The 19,487-nt window shown below is 39.5% G+C and overlaps 1 protein-coding gene across 19 annotated transcripts in view; it reads left to right on the top strand.

Moving 5' to 3' along the window:
• The window catches only part of PTPRQ (protein tyrosine phosphatase receptor type Q), a 219,877-nt gene that overhangs the window by 24,033 nt on the left and 176,357 nt on the right, over nt 1-19,487 (top strand). For 18 of the 19 annotated variants that reach the window (XR_012156732.2, XM_073327659.2, XM_073327658.2 and 15 more), the window contains 8 exons: nt 880-1,140; nt 6,612-6,742; nt 6,943-7,072; nt 8,964-9,114; nt 9,782-9,888; nt 10,479-10,576; nt 17,174-17,339; nt 19,106-19,366. Coding sequence is in view for 18 of the 19 variants with exons in the window: in XM_073327659.2 (XP_073183760.2) it covers nt 880-1,140; nt 6,612-6,742; nt 6,943-7,072; nt 8,964-9,114; nt 9,782-9,888; nt 10,479-10,576; nt 17,174-17,339; nt 19,106-19,366 (1,305 nt within the window). In the remaining variant the exon portion in view is untranslated. The remainder of the gene's footprint in view (nt 1-879; nt 1,141-6,611; nt 6,743-6,942; nt 7,073-8,963; nt 9,115-9,781; nt 9,889-10,478; nt 10,577-17,173; nt 17,340-19,105; nt 19,367-19,487) is intronic. The other variant, XM_073327662.2, reaches the window with a different exon arrangement.

Genomic DNA, 19,487 nt, shown 5'->3' with positions numbered 1-19,487 from the left:
GCTACAGCAAGAGTATATTGACAAAGATGTAAATGGATAAGGGAAAAGAGTTAAAGGCTAATAAGTAGTAATATGTTGCACATAATCTATGAGAAGTAAAAACTGCACATTGTTTACCTAAAGGTCTTCCCTGTTATACTTAGTCTCCAGGGATATAGAGAGACTATATATAGAGAGACTGGTACAATATAGATGTTTAACAAGTATGTAAGGAATGTGGAAGGTTCACACTCAATATGTGTGTGTTTGTGTAAGGGGATAAGGCTGTACAATATAGACAGCTGAAAAATGACAACATCACAGTAAATGTAACTGATTACAGTATTTTCTGGCAGATTTAGTAATTTTTGAGCCAAAGCATGGTGTCCAATACCTCATTCCAGTTACAGAGGCCAGGAAATTACAAAAGGTACTTTTCACAGCAGCTAGCACCAGCTGTGGAGCAAGAATGCTAAGATGTAAAGCTTGCTTACCTGTCAAATGCAGGCTTACTTGGCACTTGTTCTGTGGCTGAATTTACTCTCCTTATTTTACAATCCATAAGTTCATTTCTCTAAATTTGTTTCAAATACTGGTACTTCAGTGCTTACTGGAATTATGAATGAAAAGGAAATTAAGATGACATCTTCTGTAGACTAAACTGTTGTGAGATTTACCTCCTTTATAAAGTGCTTTGAGATCCAGTGATGAAAAATGCTATATGAGAGCTCGTTGTTGTTGTTTGTTTATTTCTCAGTGATACTGTATCTTATTATGGTAGCTATCACTTTATGCCATATGAACATATTTATCAGAAAACCTGCTTCAGATTTATTGTATTATTTTCATTCAGTTTATTGTTAACTGATATAACATTTGCTCTAATTTTTCTTGTTCCAGAGCCCAAACCAGTTCAGATTATTGTCCCTTATGACATTTCTAGTAATTCTGTGGTTTTATTTCTTCAAATGCCTGATGTTGGAGTATTTGATGGTATATATGTTACAAGCAAAGGAGGACCTAATGCTATGCTGGCTTTAAAGAATGATAATAAAGTAACAATTGAAAACTTGATCCCAGGCACAGAATATGATTTCTATGTTTCTACAATAAGTGGAAACATGTTAAGCTCCATATATCACGTACCTGGTGTAAAAACATGTAAGTAATTTAAATTTCAGTAGTGTATGATCCTAAATTACAACTTTTAAATCTCTTTTGAAGGCCATGATCTCCTTTACGCAGTATAGATACAGCTTCAGACTTTGAAATCTGTTTTGACAATTCATAATTAAATCATACCACTACATGTTTTATAAAGAAAGCTATAACTATACATTAGCATTGCTGATATTTTAAGTCTTTGTACTCATTTAGATGCTTTATTTGTACCACGTCTCTACTAATAATTAGCATGTAATTCAAGAATTAAAACAATATTAAATTTGTTGGTTGGCCTTGTGGGAAAAATAAGGTATTGACATTTTGACCATTCCTATGTAGTCAATCAGATGAATATCAACAGAGCTTTTTCTGTGTCCTGCTATCGATAGGTCTGTGCTAACAGATACATCTCAAGGAATGTTAGGGGATGTGTAATAGTGTTTAAATTTCAGTGCTGCAAGGTGCTAACATCAATGAGAGTTAAGCTAAGCACTTCGTAGGAGATGCTCATCACTAAAGCTGGTTGGAATTCTTGGAATGACTTCCCCCCAGAAAATTTTTGTGACTGAAAACTTGATAAAAATCATTGTAGAAAATTTTGGATGAATGAATAAATGTTCCTTTTTTAAACCTACAGGATGAAAATGATTTCTGAATTTTCTATTAAACATCTTTACCATTTTTTAAACCAGTTCTATGCATTACCTCCCAGGACCCAGGCCCTAAAATATGAAATGACTTTGGGCCAAATCCTCATGGCAGAGTGCAGCCTTAGTAAGTCGGCTGGGTATTGGGCAGATAATTGGAGGCAGAAGGAAAAAAACCTCCCCGTCTCAAGGCTATGAAGTCATAGAGGCTACTTCAATTACTCTGAGGAGCCTTCTGCACTCTTTTCCACCCCTACTGCAAGGCAGAGAACTGGCCATTGCATGCAGCTACAGATACTTTGGCTCCTTGTTCATCCTTCTCTTGTAAAAATTTGGCTGCTTAAAAAGACACTTAATGGTTTTAAACAAATATTACACCCATTTACCATAATACCCCCCTGTCCCCCAGTGCTTTTTATTAGCTCCATGATTAATCAGTGAGAATGCTTTAGGGCCATGTGGAAAGAGCTCAGATTTGCAAATATTTATTACAGAAATGAGATGTGGAAGTTAATATGTATTTTAACATCTGTTTTTGAGAAAAATATATTTTGTAGTAAATAGAGGTGAGTGTGGCTAGCAACACAATCACTGAAGGGATATGATAGAAAACCAAGGGCTACTATTTTGAGGACAATGTACTGCATACATGATACTGAACTCCAAAACACATAACATCTGTAGTAAGGTAACAATATATGGACATATGCGGTGAACCCTTAACATAGGCCGAGATGAGGGCCTCATAGCCCTGTCATGTTCAGAGGCCCTTGTATGCTACGTATCTCGTGAAATATTTATGTTTTGCTGTCAACTTACTGTCAGTTTTCTGTAGTGATATTATTTTTCCAGTGTAGAAAATGTAGTCCACACACATTTCTTGACATCATACCTACTTTTTTAGTTTGCAGAACCTTTAGGGATCTCATGTGTGGGACCATTTTTGTGTTCTAAGTCAAAATGAAAACATGTCAAGTAGAAGGCTTTAGCGTGTGCATAGAATTTTGTGTTAGAATTTGAAGGGCTATGCTTTTTGACACACAAGCCATGGGAGCTTGTGCCTGAGGGCTTGATCCTGCACTTCTCTCTCCAGCTGAGTTGGCCTTTGAGCCCCAGAAATTTAATGAAAAATGAAAAATATTAGGAGAATATAACCTTTTAATTAAAACAAAGATTCTATTCCTTTTCCTTGCAAAAATGGCATTGACATGTAAACCAATATAATCAGGAGGTAAGCTGATTGCTGGGGTTGAATGGAATAGCAAGTTTAGTTCCACCTTTGCAACAGGAGACTGGGACATAAAGAGCACACTTACCCATCCATACACACCTTTTTATAGGAAATGAGTCAGTTAAGCTTGGTGTATCCCATAATATCATCTTGCTAACCCATTCCACAATATTTAGGTTAGCCCTGGGCATGGTGGTGTGATACTAGTTGAGATGGATTAGTACGTTTTGGGGGAGTGGATGGCAAAAAAGGTGTTTTGGTAGCCTGCCCAGAAATGCCAGCTCTGCCACCAGAGGGAAATGCATAATCAGACCCAATATGGTTTTCAGATAGGCAAGTTCATCAGCAGCAACTGATTTTCTTTGAATTGTGACGAATATTAGCTCCATTCTTTCCCTACTTTTCTTTTTCCAAAATTTTGTGTTTGTGTGTGTTATAGAATCATAGAAGTGTAGGACTGGAAGGTCTTCTAGTCCAGTCCCCTGCGCTCAAGACAGGACTGAGTATTATTTTAGACCATTCCTGACAGGTGTTTGTCTAACCTGCTCTTAAAAATCTGCAATGTCAGAGATTCCACAACCTTCCTAGGCAACTTATCCCAGTGTTTAACTATCCTGACAGTTAGGAAGTTTTTTCTAATGTCCAACCGAAACCTTCCTTGCTGCAACTTAAGCCCATTGCTTCTTGTCCTGTCCTCAGATATTAAAAAGAACAATTTTTCTCCCTCGTCCTTGAAGCAACCTTATATGTACTTGAAAATTGCTATCATGTCTCCCTTTAGTCTTCTCTTCTCCAGTCTAAACAAACCCAGTTTTTTCAATCTTCCCTCATAAGTCAAAAAGAAAAGGAGTACTTGTGGCACCTTAGAGACTAACCAATTTATTTGAGCATAAGTTTTCGTGAGCTACAGCTCACTTCATCGGATGCATACTGTGGAAAGTGTAGAAGATCTTTTTATACACGCAAAGCATGAAAAAATACCTCCCCCCACCCCACTCTCCTGCTGGTAATAGTTTATCTAAAGTGATCACTCTCCTTACAATGTGTATGATAATCAAGGTGGGCCATTTCCAGCATAAATCCAGGGTTTAACAAGAATGTCTGAGGAGGGGGGGCGGAGGGAGGGTAGGAAAAAACAAGGGGAAATAGGTTACCTTGCATAATGACTTAGCCACTCCCAGTCTCTATTCAAGCCTAAGTTAATTGTATCCAATTTGCAAATGAATTCCAATTCAACAGTCTCTCGCTGGAGTCTGGATTTGAAGTTTTTTTGTTGTAATATCGCAACTTTCATGTCTGTAATCGCGTGACCAGAGAGATTGAAGTGTTCTCCGACTGGTTTATGAATGTTATAATTCTTGACATCTGATTTGTGTCCATTTATTCTTTTATGTAGAGACTGTCCAGTTTGACCAATGTACATTACAGAGGGGCATTGCTGGCACATGATGGCATATATCACATTGGTGGATGTGCAGGTGAACGAGCCTCTGATAGTGTGGCTGATGTTATTAGGTCCTGTGGTGGTATCCCCTGAATAGATATGTGGGCACAGTTGGCAACAGGCTTTGTTGCAAGGATAGGTTCCTGGGTTAGTAGTTCTGTTGTGTGGTATGTGGTTGCTGGTGAGTATTTGCTTCAGGTTGGGGGGCTGTCTGTAGGCAAGGACTGGCCTGTCTCCCAAGATTTGTGAGAGTGTTGGGTCATCCTTCAGGATAGGTTGTAGATCCTTAATAATGCGTTGGAGGGGTTTTAGTTGGGGGCTTAAGGTGACGGCTAGTGGCGTTCTGTTATTTTCTTTGTTAGGCCTGTCCTGTAGTAGGTGACTGCTGGGAACTCTTCTGGCTCTATCAATCTGTTTCTTCACTTCCGCAGGTGGGTATTGTAGTGGTAAGAATGCTTGATAGAGATCCTGTAGGTGTTTGTCTCTGTCTGAGGGGTTGGAGCAAATGCAGTTGTATCGCAGAGCTTGGCTGTAGACAATGGATCATGTGGTGTGGTCAGGGTGAAAGCTGGAGGCATGTAGGTAGGAATAGCGGTCAGTAGGTTTCCGGTATAGGGTGGTGTTTATGTGACCATTGTTTATTAGCACTGTAGTGTCCAGGAAGTGGATCTCTTGTGTGGACTGGACCAGGCTGAGGTTGATGGTGGGATGGAAATTGTTGAAATCATGGTGGAATTCCTCAAGGGCTTCTTTTTCATGGGTCCAGATGATGAAGATGTCATCAATATAGCTCAAGTAGTTAGGGGCGTTAGGGGACGAGAGCTGAGGAAGCGTTGTTCTAAGTCAGCCATAAAAATGTTGGCATACTGTGGGGCCATGTGGGTACGCATAGCAGTGCCGCTGATTTGAAGGTATACATTGTCCCAAATGTAAAATAGTTATGGGTAAGGACAAAGTCACTAAGTTCAGCCACCAGGTTAGCCGTGACATTATCGGGGATAGTGTTCTTGACGGCTTGTAGTCCATCTTTGTGTGGAATGTTGGTGTAGAGGGCTTCTACATCCATAGTGGCCAGGATGGTGTTATCAGGAAGATCACCGATGGATTGTAGTTTCCTCAGGAAGTCAGTGGTGTCTCGAAGGTAGCTGGGAGTGCTGGTAGCGTAGGGCCTGAGGAGGGAGTCTACATAGCCAGACAATCCTGCCGTTAGGGTGCCAATGCCTGAGATGATGGGGCGCCCAGGATTTCCAGGTTTATGGATCTTGGGTAGTAGATAGAATATCCCAGGTCGGAGTTCCAGGGGTGTGTCTGTGCGGATTTGATCTTGTGCTTTTTCAGGGAGTTTCTTGAGCAAATGCTGTAGTTTCTTTTGGTTAGTCTCAGTGGGATCAGAGAGTAATGGCTTGTAGAAAGTGGTGTTGGAGAGCTGCCGAGCAGCCTCTTGTTCATATTCCACACATGGCTAAGTCATTATGCAAGGTAACCTATTTCCCCTTGTTTTTTCCTACCCCCCCTCAGACGTTCTTGTTAAACCCTGGATTTGCGCTGGAAATGGCCCACCTTGATTATCATACACATTGTAAGGAGAGTGATCACTTTAGATAAACTATTACCAGCAGGAGAGTGGGGTGGGAGTTTTCATGCTTTGTGTGTATAAAAAGATCTTCTACACTTTCCACAGTATGCATCCGATGAAGTGAGCTGTAGCTCACGAAAGCTTATGCTCAAATAAATTGGTTAGTCGCTAAGGTGCCACAAGTACTCCTTTTCTTTTTGCGAATACAGACTAACACGGCTGTTACTCTGAAACCCTCATCAGTCATGTTTTCTAGACCTTTAATCATTTTTGTTGTTCTTCTCTGGACTTTCTTCAATTTGGCCATATCTTTCCAGAAATGTGGCACTCACAACTGGACACAATACTCCAGTTGAGGCCTTATGTCATCTTGGATCCTATCGTGCCATTTGTTTTTGTTCCAAACTTTCACTGGTTTCTATGGGGATCTGAAAGTACTCACAATATAAGGTCTCATCCTGCTGTCCTTCACTTGCATGTCTCCCATTGCCTTCAATGGCATTTATGCGTGCAGAACTGATGGATAGGGCCCATTGCATTTAGATGTTTTATGTGGTTTGTTTTCTTTAGGTCTGGGAGCTCCAATAAATGTACATGAAGGTAAAGTTACCGATACTTCAATACAAATTGTTTGGGATCGTGCTGATGGAAATTTTCAGCAGTATGAAGTCACGTGTACAAATTGTGCAGGCACTATCATGGTATGTTTTTAAGAACATTCATTGTGTATAGTCAAGAAAGTTACTGTTGCACCCTTTCCAGTCAAATAAATTGTATCTGATGCTAACAGGTATTGACCCATTCAAAACACAGAGATGCTTCAAATAAACATTTTACTATTACTTAAAAAAACTTGCAGCTGTTCCATAGAAATACATAAGCTATAATGTTTGATTTGTAGGTCCAAAAAGTCATGCAAGAAATGGCAGTGTTTTCCAATCTTATTCCTGGAATGCTGTACAACTTTACAATTCGAACAGAAAAAGAAGGTTTCAAAGACAGCCTTCTTGTAATAAAAGAAATAGAGACAGGTGAGACCTTACTGTTATAATTCAGTATATGTTTGCCTCTACCAGTATTACTTGTATTCTCCTGCAGTTGCTTGAAACTTTTTTGTCTTACGTAGTTAGTTCAACCATCTTTGTAATTTCTTGCAAGTTCTCCTTCATTGTTATCTTCTTGGCTCTTTTCTTTGGCTGTTTCCATGCTCTGAAAAGCATATTTGGGTATGGTTATACTGTGCCATGGTCCTGCTAATGTTATCTTAAGAATTATGTTGCCAGATGTCCACTCTCATGACTGATATTGCACAGTGCTTGGCAAGTGTTGCTAGTCATTAGAGAAAGCAAGCAAAATAATTTGCCTTTCTTTAATGTCTGGTCCTGCTTGCTCAGTTGTTGAACTTGGGCAACTTTGTGTATTGTGGACCCAACTGATTCCTGTACGTGGGTGCAATTCCCATTGGCATCGCTTTGGAGTTGCATCCATTTACACCAGAAATGAATTTGTTATATATTTTCTCCATCTTCAGCTTTGGCTTAAGAAATATCTATGTAATGGTTTTCTCTTTCCTGCAATATTGAAGTATCATTGGACTTCACATCAGTTGTGTTTTCTGTTTTCCTTTCTTTTCCAATCATGTCAATATTCTTAGGTGCTAACCATATCTGTTTTTTTCCCCACCAGAGTAGGTTGGTCTTCCTTTCAGACAGGCACTCTAGTTCTCAGAAGCGTATATATTTCCCACCTCAGCGTCATAAATTCTTCTGTCATGGCCCTTTGATTTTAATCACACTTTCTGTTGTCTATCTCTCTGCTGCCATGATTTTTTTTCTTTCTCTTACACAACTAGATTATTTTTCCTTATAGCTAGCTCCTGCTCTCAGTTAAGGCCCTTTATCACTTGAATCCATGTTTGTTTGTAACTCTCTCTCCTTCTAGAATTATTTTCAATCCACAGCCTCTTTCAGTTTCAGAAGGTTCTCTCTCCCCTTACTCCATCTCCCGTTTGCACTCATAACTTACTTAGGCTGCTTTTCTGAAGACACTGCCAATTGTACTGTATTCAAATATCACCATCAAGTGATCATACTGCCACTATCTAGTACCATCCCCAGTTAATTATTTTGTGGTTTAGAGCTCATCAGTGTACTGCTGCTTCTTCCTCCAGTGAGTGTCACATTCCAATTGGTTGGCTAGTAGGGGTGACTCAGCTGTGGCTGTCAGGCTACAAAAAAGGTGCATTTTTGCAGTAAGATAATTAAAGACTTTCTCATAACACATGGGGCTGAATTAAGGAATATAGAGACTTACCTGGGTTCAGTTCCAGGTTCTAGAAGGGAGTGTGTTCTAGTGGTTATTGATCCTACTGTGCTGTTTGCCCCATTCTCTCTCTGTGCCCCTCTGCTCTTGTCCAACCCAACCTGTCTCTTGCCTGTCCTCCTCTCCTCTTATCCACCACACTTCCCCCTCTGTTCCTATTCACAACCCCACCTGCTGACCCCTTCCACTTCTGTTCCTGGCCTGTCTGTCTCTTTTTCTATCCTTCCTGCTACTCCTGAGAGTGGAGACAGAGAGGGAGCATGCCAATTCCCCACTAGTGTGAAGTCCTTGAGGGACCTTGTGTCAGTGATGTAAATTAAAGCTGCCCCTCCTGCAGCTTTAATTTGTACAGGGGGCCATGTGGCTGTAAATCAGGGAGCTTCGGCCAGTTCCCTATTAGTTTTGCTCAGAGGTCTGGTACAGTGGAGAATCAAGCCCAGTATGTATTATTTCGTGTATCCCTGTGATAAGTATATTTTAGGGTCTATACACACTTTTCTAGGTGTGGTGTTTTTTGGTTTTTTTTGGCTGGGGCTAATTGGTGCTGTTACCCCTGTAATAGAATAGGCTATTTAAACATTGCTTTCTTTATTGACACAGTACCAAGCCCGGTTAAATATATGAATCACAGTAAAGACTCAGAATCAATAACTGTTACCTGGCCATCAGCACAAAATATTTTTGATGGATACATTATTTCAATTATCAGCAAAAGCTTCCGCACAGAGGAAATTTTATCTTCCAGTGTAAGGTACGAGGATGATATTTTACTTCCCTATCAGATAAATATATATAATCAGAGGTCACATTGCATATTTAAAGAGATTGTGCTGAATTATTATTTATATGTAATATTCATTGTTTGACAGGTAAGTTAAAAATCATAGAATCATAGAAATGTAGGGCTGGAAGGGACCTCAAGAGGTCACCTAGTCCAATCCTGCACACTAATGTTAATGTGCACTTACATACAGAAAAAAAATCTTAATCTTGATCAACAAACATCGTCCTCTTCCTGTTTTATGAATTACTTTTTTTTTTTTTAGAAATAAACGAATCTAATGGGCTTTATACATCGATAAACCCAAATTAAAACCCTGGGTCTGAACACCTACCCACCAGCCTATGGTCATGTCATGATCTGGCCCAAAATTTATCATCTCAGATCCATCTCTGTCTGAAATGAATTAATGCTACCTGAATGCTGCATATAGAGTGACTGCAGGATCTGAACCTGATTCCTGTAAGGAATTTAACTTACATCATATAAAAGCAATCTCAATGGCTGGCAGCATATGCATATAACTTTTGCATTAGGTCCTTGTAATATTAATTAATCTGTGAATGATGTACAGTAATAATATATATTTGTTTTCCAAATTTCTAAAAATATAACCATGTTTTTCTTAAATACGTAGAATGTTCAGATTTGACAGTCTTTCCCCGGGGACTGACTTCTTAGTTAGTATTGTGACTACCAATGGATTAAAGAAAAGCCATCCTACCACCCTCAAGATTAGTACTTGTAAGTTCATGCTTATTTAATTTATTTTTCAGGGCTGAAGATAGTAAGGGCTGTTCTTTTTTTAAAGTCTTGGTTGAAAAATATTTTTATTTAATCCAGGAATCTTAAAAATGTTATGATTAAATCATACATATCTATAACATTCTTACTTTTTCAAGCTAAAGATCTGTAAACATTATGAAATAAATGAAAATATTGAGAAACAAATAATTTTCTTCTGTGTTATTAAGGGAAGCTACATGTACTTAGATAAATGGTGTGAATAATTAGAATAAAATAATGTAAATAAAATTGCTTTTTCTACAGAATTTTGCATTACTTTAATCTCCCTAAACCAAAATATTTTTTATAATTTACTAGTTATTTTATCACACTGTACCTCAATCAACAACATGATATATTGTTAACACGTAGGAATGAATACAGTCTATCCTTCATTCTTGTGAGCTATGAAATGTAAACTTTATTTTCATATTTAGTATGAAATGTAAAATATTAATTTGAAAAATGTCTATAAAACTCATTCTCCTTTGAACTTGTCTAGACTATTCTGATATTATATTATGTATCTCTGTCTATTTTTACCTCAGATCCTGATCCACCCGCAGATTTACAGGTTTTTGGACAAGAAGAGAACACCGTATATTTGTCTTGGAAACTGCCAAGAGGAGGCTTTGAAATGTTTCAGGTGAGATAAATAAAGAATGTGTAAAAAGTAGTGCTGCCTTTTAAATCCTTTTCAGTTCTCAGTGAAATATACCATATCCTGCAAAACCTAAAGGGATTCTTTTGTCTCTATATTTCACATTAATCTGTGAAAGGATTACTGTCATTTGAGGAAAATCAGCTATCTTTATATTAGGTACATATTACATACATAAAACTATGTTAAAAGTATGTTAAGATTGCACTCAAGCACTCAAAAGTAAGGGAATGCCAGAATTAAATTTACCCATACAATGTTAATTTGGGCCCCCCGTGCATGTGCATTATGATAGCGTCCTACCCAACATCACATAATAAGTCTGTAGGTGAACCTAGAATAAACTCCAGTCCTCCTAGGGCCCAATACAGTGCCTTAACCACAAGAGACTATCCTTTCTCTTCTTACAACCTTCTTTTATTTGCATGAATGAAGTAGGGGCCCTGTAAAACAAACAGCATGTGAGCATGTAATGAAGAACAATAACAATGCTCATTTACAAGGTGGCCAAATTAAGACTGCATGAATAATCATAATTCTGGCATAACCTTTGTGTGCTCAACTTTACAAAGAAAACAGAGAAAACAGAAATTCCATCATGTGAAGCTACACTGACCTTCTGACATGTGTTATCAGCAGGGTTTTAGCGTAGGAATTTTGGATCCACAGTGTGGACCCCTACCTGTTGAGCTAAACAGTAATTGACAGCAGCGGCAGTCTGTTGAGCAGTCACTAGATGGGACACATTACACACTTTGCCAATGGCTCATACAACTCTTTGCTTGACAGGAGTGGAATGCTGGGAATCAGGATTTTTTGGGTTCTGTTCCTGGCTCAGAAGTGGATTGATGTATAATAGTTACAGAAAGCATAGCCAAACATATATATTTGGCACATTCATTTTGAAAAGAAGTGTGGCCAAGTGGATGAGACTTGCCAGATCAGATACAGGTTTCTGTTCCGGGCTCTGTCAGAAGAGTCCTTGACTAACATTTGTTTTACCCCATCTGTAAAATGAGAAGAATGATATTTGCCTGCCTCTTAAATAGGGCCATAAAGCTCTTCTCAATATAATAAGGGTTATGAAGTGCACAGAGATATTAATATCAAGCTATGGAAGACGGAAGAGTAGAATTCATGATTTCTTTCTGGCTCCTAGGCCAGTATGGCCAAAGAGGGGTCTGGATACCTCTTCTTGTTGATGCTGTTGCTGCTGCTGCTGCTGTGTCCTAAATGGAACTCAAGGTCTATGGGACTTGGGAGCATGCTCAATGCAGATGGAAGCGCAATGGGGCCTGGGAGCATGCTCAATGCAGTTGATGTATAATAAGCTATTTGGGGCTAGGAGAATGTGTCATGCAAATGATATGTAGGGAGTTTTGTGAGGTTAGAAGCCTATTCAGTATAGTTGTTATATAGGGAGCTGTATGGATCTGTGAGCATGCTCAGTGCAAATGGAAGATCAGTGGAGCTAGGGAACATATTTAATGTATCTGGAATGTTAAGAGATTGTAGCAGCAAGCTTCTACCAGGCTCTACTGATGACCATCTATGCCCAATTTCAAGTCCCTGCTCCAAACCCCAAAAGCACCTCTTCAGTGAAACAGTTTTTTGGGGGGAGGGGGAGGGGAATCACAAATTAGCAAAACTCTTATTTTCCTGTAATCTGAGGCAGAAACCAAGCATGGAGAATTTCAACCCAAACAGTTAAAATCTGGCACATTTATAATTTAAATAGGGGATTATAATGGAAAATATTATGCAACTTTACATACAGGCATCACTACATACTCTGCCTATATATAATGGTGGGGATTATCTCTATCTGAGAAGTTGGATACAAAGCTCTCTTAGATTATTAAAAATAGAAGTTTGTGCCCTCTGATATTGGAAATGGTAATTTTCTCTATATGTGCACTAAGGTTTCAGATTTGACCTGTGACATTGACGTCCTATAATCTGAGTTTTCTTAATATAGCAGTTTCTTAGATTGGTACCTCTACTAGAGTAAGAATACAGTGTATACAGTGTATAATACAATCTGATTTACTGAGAGTGGCCAGTGATCCCAGCCACAGCACAATTCTTTCATGCATCCCAGAGTATTTTACCCATTTTTAAAATAAATTCTCTTTGATTTTCTATGCAAGCTGAGATGTGCTTTTGAAATTGTTCATATGTGTTTGGCCAGGATGTATTTACCAAATCTTATGGAAAAAAATTGTAATCACTAATATTAATCTCTGTGACACAGTATTATTGTTTGACTAATCATAGAGGAGGCAGCCATGTTAGACAGTGTTTTTCCTGAATAAATGAGATTGTGTAAAACTTTAATGAGAGAGGCTTCAGTAGACTGGTTACTTAGCAAAGTGTACCTGCATAATTGGGATCATTTTACTAATCATTTAAAATTAATCATCCCAGCTCACCATCTTTCCGTGACATGTATAGTAGTTTGTAGAGTGAAGATAATACTTAAAATGTGCTTTCTTGTTTCATATAAATGTAGATATTTTAATACATTACTTTGCTTTTAGTATTTTGCCACTCTCTGTAATTCACATGAGTAAACAGCATTCTTCGTGGAGTTAAGCCCAAAGAAACAGGGAGATACACAGGGGTCTGAGGGGATGGAATCCGCACTCCCAGCCACTTCATGGCTGTAACACTGTGCTTTCAGGTCACTCTCGCTCCTGTGATACTTCTCTTCACCCCCAAGCCCTCCTGTCCTGTGGGGAAGCAGCTGGTGGATCCGTGAAGTTGTGGGTCTACCTGCCCTGCCTTTCCTTTTCCCTGGCCCAACTCTTGCCCCTTAAAAACCATGCATGCTAAAGCACAAGCGGCTCTTACAGAGCACAGCTTGGTGGCACATGTGTTTGCAGACTTCCTTCATGTGCTTCTTAACTCTTGCTCTCCTGTGCTGCAGAGTTTCATTGCATTCAGGGCTTTCAATGCCCATGGAAGGGACGAGGGCAGGACTAGTCTCACAGACCTTGAAGCTGCCTAGGAATTTACATTGGGATTTTCAAAGAAGCCAGTGGGAGTTATGTGGCCAAATCCTATTTATTGGTATGATCCAGTTCAGTGATACTATCCCTTTGTGGTGCTAGAAAGCAGTTATACGGCTTTGGAGTAGGATAGAGCTGCTGAAGCGTACCAATGAATGGAGTTGGGTGTCTAATTCCCTTAGGCTCCTTTGAAAATTACAGTTGTAAAGAATATTATATGATTTTTTTTCTTTTGGTCCAGGTGCACCAAGAGCTCTGAAGTACCTGGCCCCAGTCCAAAGTAAATCTATATGCCTGATCCTATCCATGAATTCTTGACCTGCTCTTTTACCCATTAGGTAGTTCTTATTCTTTACATCTTCACTCTAATCCAAATGGCTGGTAGGTGGTCTCCTGCAAAACTGGGGTCAGTACTGCTCTGTGATTCAGCTAGTAGGGGTTTGCTATTAGAGTGTATTGTTATTTTCCTTTAGAGCACAAGCACCTCACCTGTCAGCCATTAATGCGCTCCATCTGCCTGGGAAATGAATCTTCTAAAATCATGCCAGCCACTGAGTCAATTACATCGCTCTACACTACTGCCAAGGTGTTGAGTGAACTGTTTAGCCATTACTCTTTCAAGCTATTTAAAAACCCCTATGATAAAATAATATACTGTAGTTTCATAAATTTAAATTGAACTGTTTGTTGTAAGGGAAAGTAATTATTTCAGTAATGTTACAGATAACCAGAAACCACTTTGGGGCAGGGACCTCATCTTATTTGGTGCCTATACATGACAGGTCCCCAATCCTGACAGGGGCTTGTGTGCACTACTGTAGTATAAATACCAATAAATTAGTAAGAAACATGAAAATAAAATGGAAAGAGTAGAAAGGTTAAGACATTTCAAATTCCTTCCACAGCTGTTTAATAAACTCTTTGAAGATAACTGAATTTGCCACTCCAGCATATAAGATAGTGCTCCCCAAACTTATGAAAGCTGAGTGCCACTTCAGTAAAATGAACTCAGTCATGGTCCCCCTGAAACCCACCATGTGTTATTAAAGGCCTACCTCTCTTAATTTGTACATCTCCCCAAACTCCATGTGTCCATCCTTGCATGGGGGGCACACCCCACCCTTTGGAAATACTGCTATAAAACAGGGTTTTCGTTTCCTCTCTTAGTGTTTGTGAAGCTGCTCTTCCACTGGAGGGGGCAGGTGGCTCTGGAGATGGTGCAGACGCATAGGATCTCAATGCAAATAGACCTGGGTTCCAGCAAATCTTCCTAAATTTGTGCAGCAGTCTGTGGATCTGTGGTGTTTGAGAGCCAATTCTTCTCTGCTGCTTCTGCAGGTGGTGGTGATCTGGCAAATCCTGTTTTCCCCACCAACACCACCACCATTTCCTGATAAAACTCTGTGTTGGCCCCATTTGGAATGGATAGGGGTCTGGATCTTAGTTATTTTGTTCTTTAAATAGAGTAATGGAGGGAGGTTAATTGGAGTGAAGCCTTAGTTTTGTAATGATGAAAAGAACATAGACTTGTTTTCTGTTAGTTTCAGTTTCTACACACAAGTATTTTTGCTGCTTCAAATGCCGATTAAAATGGGGCAGAGGATGTACTATTGTTATTATTTGTATTAAGATTGCTCCTAGGATATGTCTACAGTGCAGTGTAAGCCTGTGCTTGAGTCCAGGCTCAAAGCTAACCCCCCTTGCATCTACAGTGCAATTGCACTAACCCAGTATTCAGATCAAGGGTCCCAGGATCCTGCGGGCTGGAGATTCCAAATTTGACTCATACCAGACCCAGCATCTGAGCCCTATTGCTTTACAATGTAGCCACAGCCCCACTTGACTCAGGTCCTAGGAGTCATCTGGAAGTACAGTCGAACTTCAGAGTTACGAACACCTCGGGAATGGAGGCTGTTCGTAACGCTGAAATGTTCGTAACTCTGAACAAAATGTTATGGTTGTTCTTTCAAAAGTTTACAACTGAACAGTGACTTAATATAGCTTTGAAACTTTACTATGCAGAAGAAAAATGCTGCTTTTAACCATCTTAATTTAAAGAAGCAAGCACAGAAACAGTTTCCTTACCTTCCTTCCTTATCCCAAGAATCTGCAATCCACTCTATTGAAAACAGAAGCCTCCCCGCAACCTCTTGGCAAATGGCAGCAGCTCAGATCAGTGTTACCCCATTGTGTTCTGATCATCCATCTGAAAACACACTGTCAGAGACCCTCCTGAGTTTGCATCAGAGAGCAAACTGATCAAGCCTTTTGCATAGCGAGCTGCTTCCTGGTAATGTGCTGGGTGGGCAGTAAAGTTTTCCCACAGTGCACCGTGTTCCTAGGTCTAGAGCAGCCACATTTCGGAGAGGTGGAAGGGGGCACTAGGCTCTCTGGGATAGGGTTACTTTGACTCGGGTCTGTACTGCAGTGTGGATGCCAGAGCCCTAGGGTCGAGCACGGGTCAGAAAATTCTTAACCTAGGGTTAAAATACAATGTAGACGCTCAAGTCCAGGATTTCCTAACATGGGTCAACTAACTTGAGTCCCACTAACTCTGGGCTTACATTGCAGTGTAGACATACCCTTAGAGGTCTCAGCTGAGACTAGGGCCTCATAGGGGATATCTATGCTGCACCCTGGGCTTGTGGACTCAGTGTTTCTAAGCCCGTGCTTGAGTGTCCTTACTGCATTGTAAACCTGGGTTTACAATTTCTGGTCTTGGGTCTCACAGCTGTGCAAACGCATCCATACTGCACTATGCAGACCTTCAGAGTAGCAGCCGTGCTAGTCTGTATTCTGTGCTACAGCTCACTTCATCGGATGCATTTCTCCACCTGTTTGGAGCTCATGAAGCTTATGCTCGGATAAATTTGTTAGTCTCTAAGATGCCACAAGTCCTCCTTTTCTTTATGCAGACCTTCTGATTCAGGTCTGCAGCTTGACCTGTGTCCACATTGCAAGATGACAGGGCTTGGACCTGAGTCACAATGGAATTTGAGCTCCGACCTACCCCTCTAGCCGGGTCTTAGGACTTGGATCCTGAGTCCTTGCTGACTCAAGTCAGACTGATTTGTGGGTGGGTGGGTGGAAAAGGAGCTTGGGCTCAAACCTGAGTCAGAGCTAGGACTTTGTGTGCCATGTAGATGTACCCATTGTGCTAGGCACTGTATAAACACACACTGATAGACTGTCTTGCCCTGAAGCTCTTATGAACTAAACTGAGAAGAGTGAGAGGGGAACTAAAAGCACAGAGAAGTGAGGTAACTGCCCAGTGAAGCAGAATAGGTCAGTGGCTGAGCTGGGACTAGAATCCAGGGCTCCTGACTCCCAGCATGGTGCTGGGTCCACTAGTCCATGCTGTCTCTTTTAATTACCCTAATTTATTACAGATTTTTATGGAAAGTGTTACAAAACTTGTGAACTTTAATATTAATCTCTGAAAAAGATTTTCTGTCTTTGCAATATCTGGCTATTATAATACATTTTCACTATAAGCAATTAGCTGACATCTCTGAACCTTACTATTGTGAGATGAAAGAATTTGATATTAAAATGTATTTTTCTTCTGTAGCTTTCCTATTGTTTGATAGCAAACAGTGAAACACTACGTACAACAACTGTTTATGGCAGCAGAGCTATAGTGAAAAATCTGACCCCTGGAATGGACTACTTGTTTCAATTAAAGACAATTAAAGGCTTGGATTCCAGCATGGCTGTGGAGAAAAAAGTCACCACAAGTAAGAAAACACTTTATAGTTTTTCTTAGTTGGTTCCTTTTAAGGTGGCAAAATAGATACGGATAGTTGTAATGAATATATGTGGTTACAAAAGAATAGTTCGGGTAAAATGAAGGCTATAAGCTACATTCAGCTCCTAGTTGCACTGGTAATCTAGAGGTAGGTCTTCAGTCTAGTACACTGGGTTAAAATTCAAGAGATGTGGGTTCAATTACAGATACAACATTAAAGGAAGAGATGTAGCTACATGAAGCAACAAACTTCCAGCTCTAGATGTGCGATCTCCACTGAGTGTTCCAAGAACAGATCCTAATGCTTTTAATATGATCTTACACTTTACTTTCAATGTTCCTTAAAATTCCTGCAAAATAGAGATACTAAACTGGATGATTGCTCTTGTACAGAGGCTTCAGCATACTCATGAGAAGATACTTTTGTGCTTGACTGTGCTAGAAAGCATGACAAAGTAGATAAATTGTGCTCCAAATGCTCAGCAGGTACAAAAAGTAAACACCAAGTTTAAGAAGTTCCATTGCACTGGCAGTAGTGCTACCAGAGAATAGCATGGAAAGAGTAGGGGATGTTTGGGGAGGAGTCATGGAGAAATAGTTTTACGTCAGATTCTGGAAAAACTAAATCAACCACCCAACTCATACACACATCTCTCAGCCTTTCCCCCCCCCCTCTTATTTTGTGGTTTCCTGTGGTTTATTTGGTCCCAAACTCCTTGACCATTGAGTGATTTAGTGAGGTTGGTCTGCAAGCACAGCGAACCTACTCAGCCAGTTACTCACAGGATAGCCAGCCCCAGGCCTGGAAGATTCTTATTGATGCAAAATGCATCCTAGGCAGAGGGAGTAAGCATCTTCCCGTTTGAGAAGTCCATCTTTGGCCAAATATTTTCATGAGTATCAAGGGTAAATCCAATATGTAGCTGGGGAAAGATTTAACTGTGAATAAACTTCCCCTTGCTCTATAGTAAGCCCTGCCAATTTTCACAGAAAAATGTTGCATTAATTAACAAGATTTCAGGAGTCTGCATGCAAGCTTAATTAACATTTCTGTAATGTACACCTTTAGGGAAACCTGAAAAGCATTTTCTTTCAAATTGTAACAAGGCACATATGTTAAAGAAAACACTATTAATTATTGGTTATTAATTATTAATTAAAATGAATGTCATTTTAGAAATGCTAATATAAGTACAAAAAGTCTTTTTTGGGTAACTTTTATCATTGACTCTGGATAGTTTGATGTGTTGATTTTTAAGTGAATATATGAAATATTTAGTGACTAAATTCTTCACTTATAAAATAGTATTGTCCATGATATTTTTGTAAACTTTAAATTTCTGTGAATAGAATCATTAATGTTGTTTATGAAGGGCTCAATTCTCATGTCTCTGCAACTGAGTAGCTGTGTTTTTCTAATGAGAGCTCTGCTTAGTCTGGAATCACATAGGCTGCATTATATACATAGGGTGCATATCCATTGTGCTTGCTTCCCAAATCATGCCTTCTTTCTCCAGGTAGCAGAACTGTACTGGCTATTCTGCATCCGTGACCAGAAAATCTCCTTAAAAGCTTTATATTTCATAATATTAGAAAACCTCAAAACAGTCACATTGAAACTCCATATTTTTGCAGATTGGTATAACTTTTAGTTGAATATGATAAAGTCTATTTAATTAATTATTTATAATTTATTTTCTTTGTCAGTCTAATATATCTGTCCATCTTATTTATCTTTTTTCTTTAAAAATGTAGAACCAGCTGGGATATGTGGCCTAATGTTAAAAAAGACAAATACTTCCTCTGCCACACTCACGTGGAATCCAACCAGGACCAACTTCACCCATTATACAGTAGCTGTGTCAAACAGTACATTCAGGAAAGAATATAGTCTTTTGGGAGTGCTGAATGACTACACAGTTACAGGTCTGACTGCTGGTGGCATTTATAATTTCACATTACAAAGAGTCAGAGGCCATGTTGAAGGAGCTATCACATTCATTAAAATTGTAACAGGTTTGTACATTTTCTCTCTTTTTCTCTTTATTCTTGCAAGTGGGTAGGCATCACATTCTGGGTATAATTCAGACCAGTGAGGGGTTGTGTTACCACCTGCTCTGCAACCTTGTGTGCCTCA

The sequence above is a fragment of the Lepidochelys kempii genome, chromosome 1 (genome assembly GCF_965140285.1).
Source record: "Lepidochelys kempii isolate rLepKem1 chromosome 1, rLepKem1.hap1, whole genome shotgun sequence".
NCBI classification, from domain to species: Eukaryota; Metazoa; Chordata; order Testudines; family Cheloniidae; genus Lepidochelys; species Lepidochelys kempii.
Note: the sequence above shows the minus strand (reverse complement) of the source record. Positions and strands in the feature narration are given on the sequence as shown.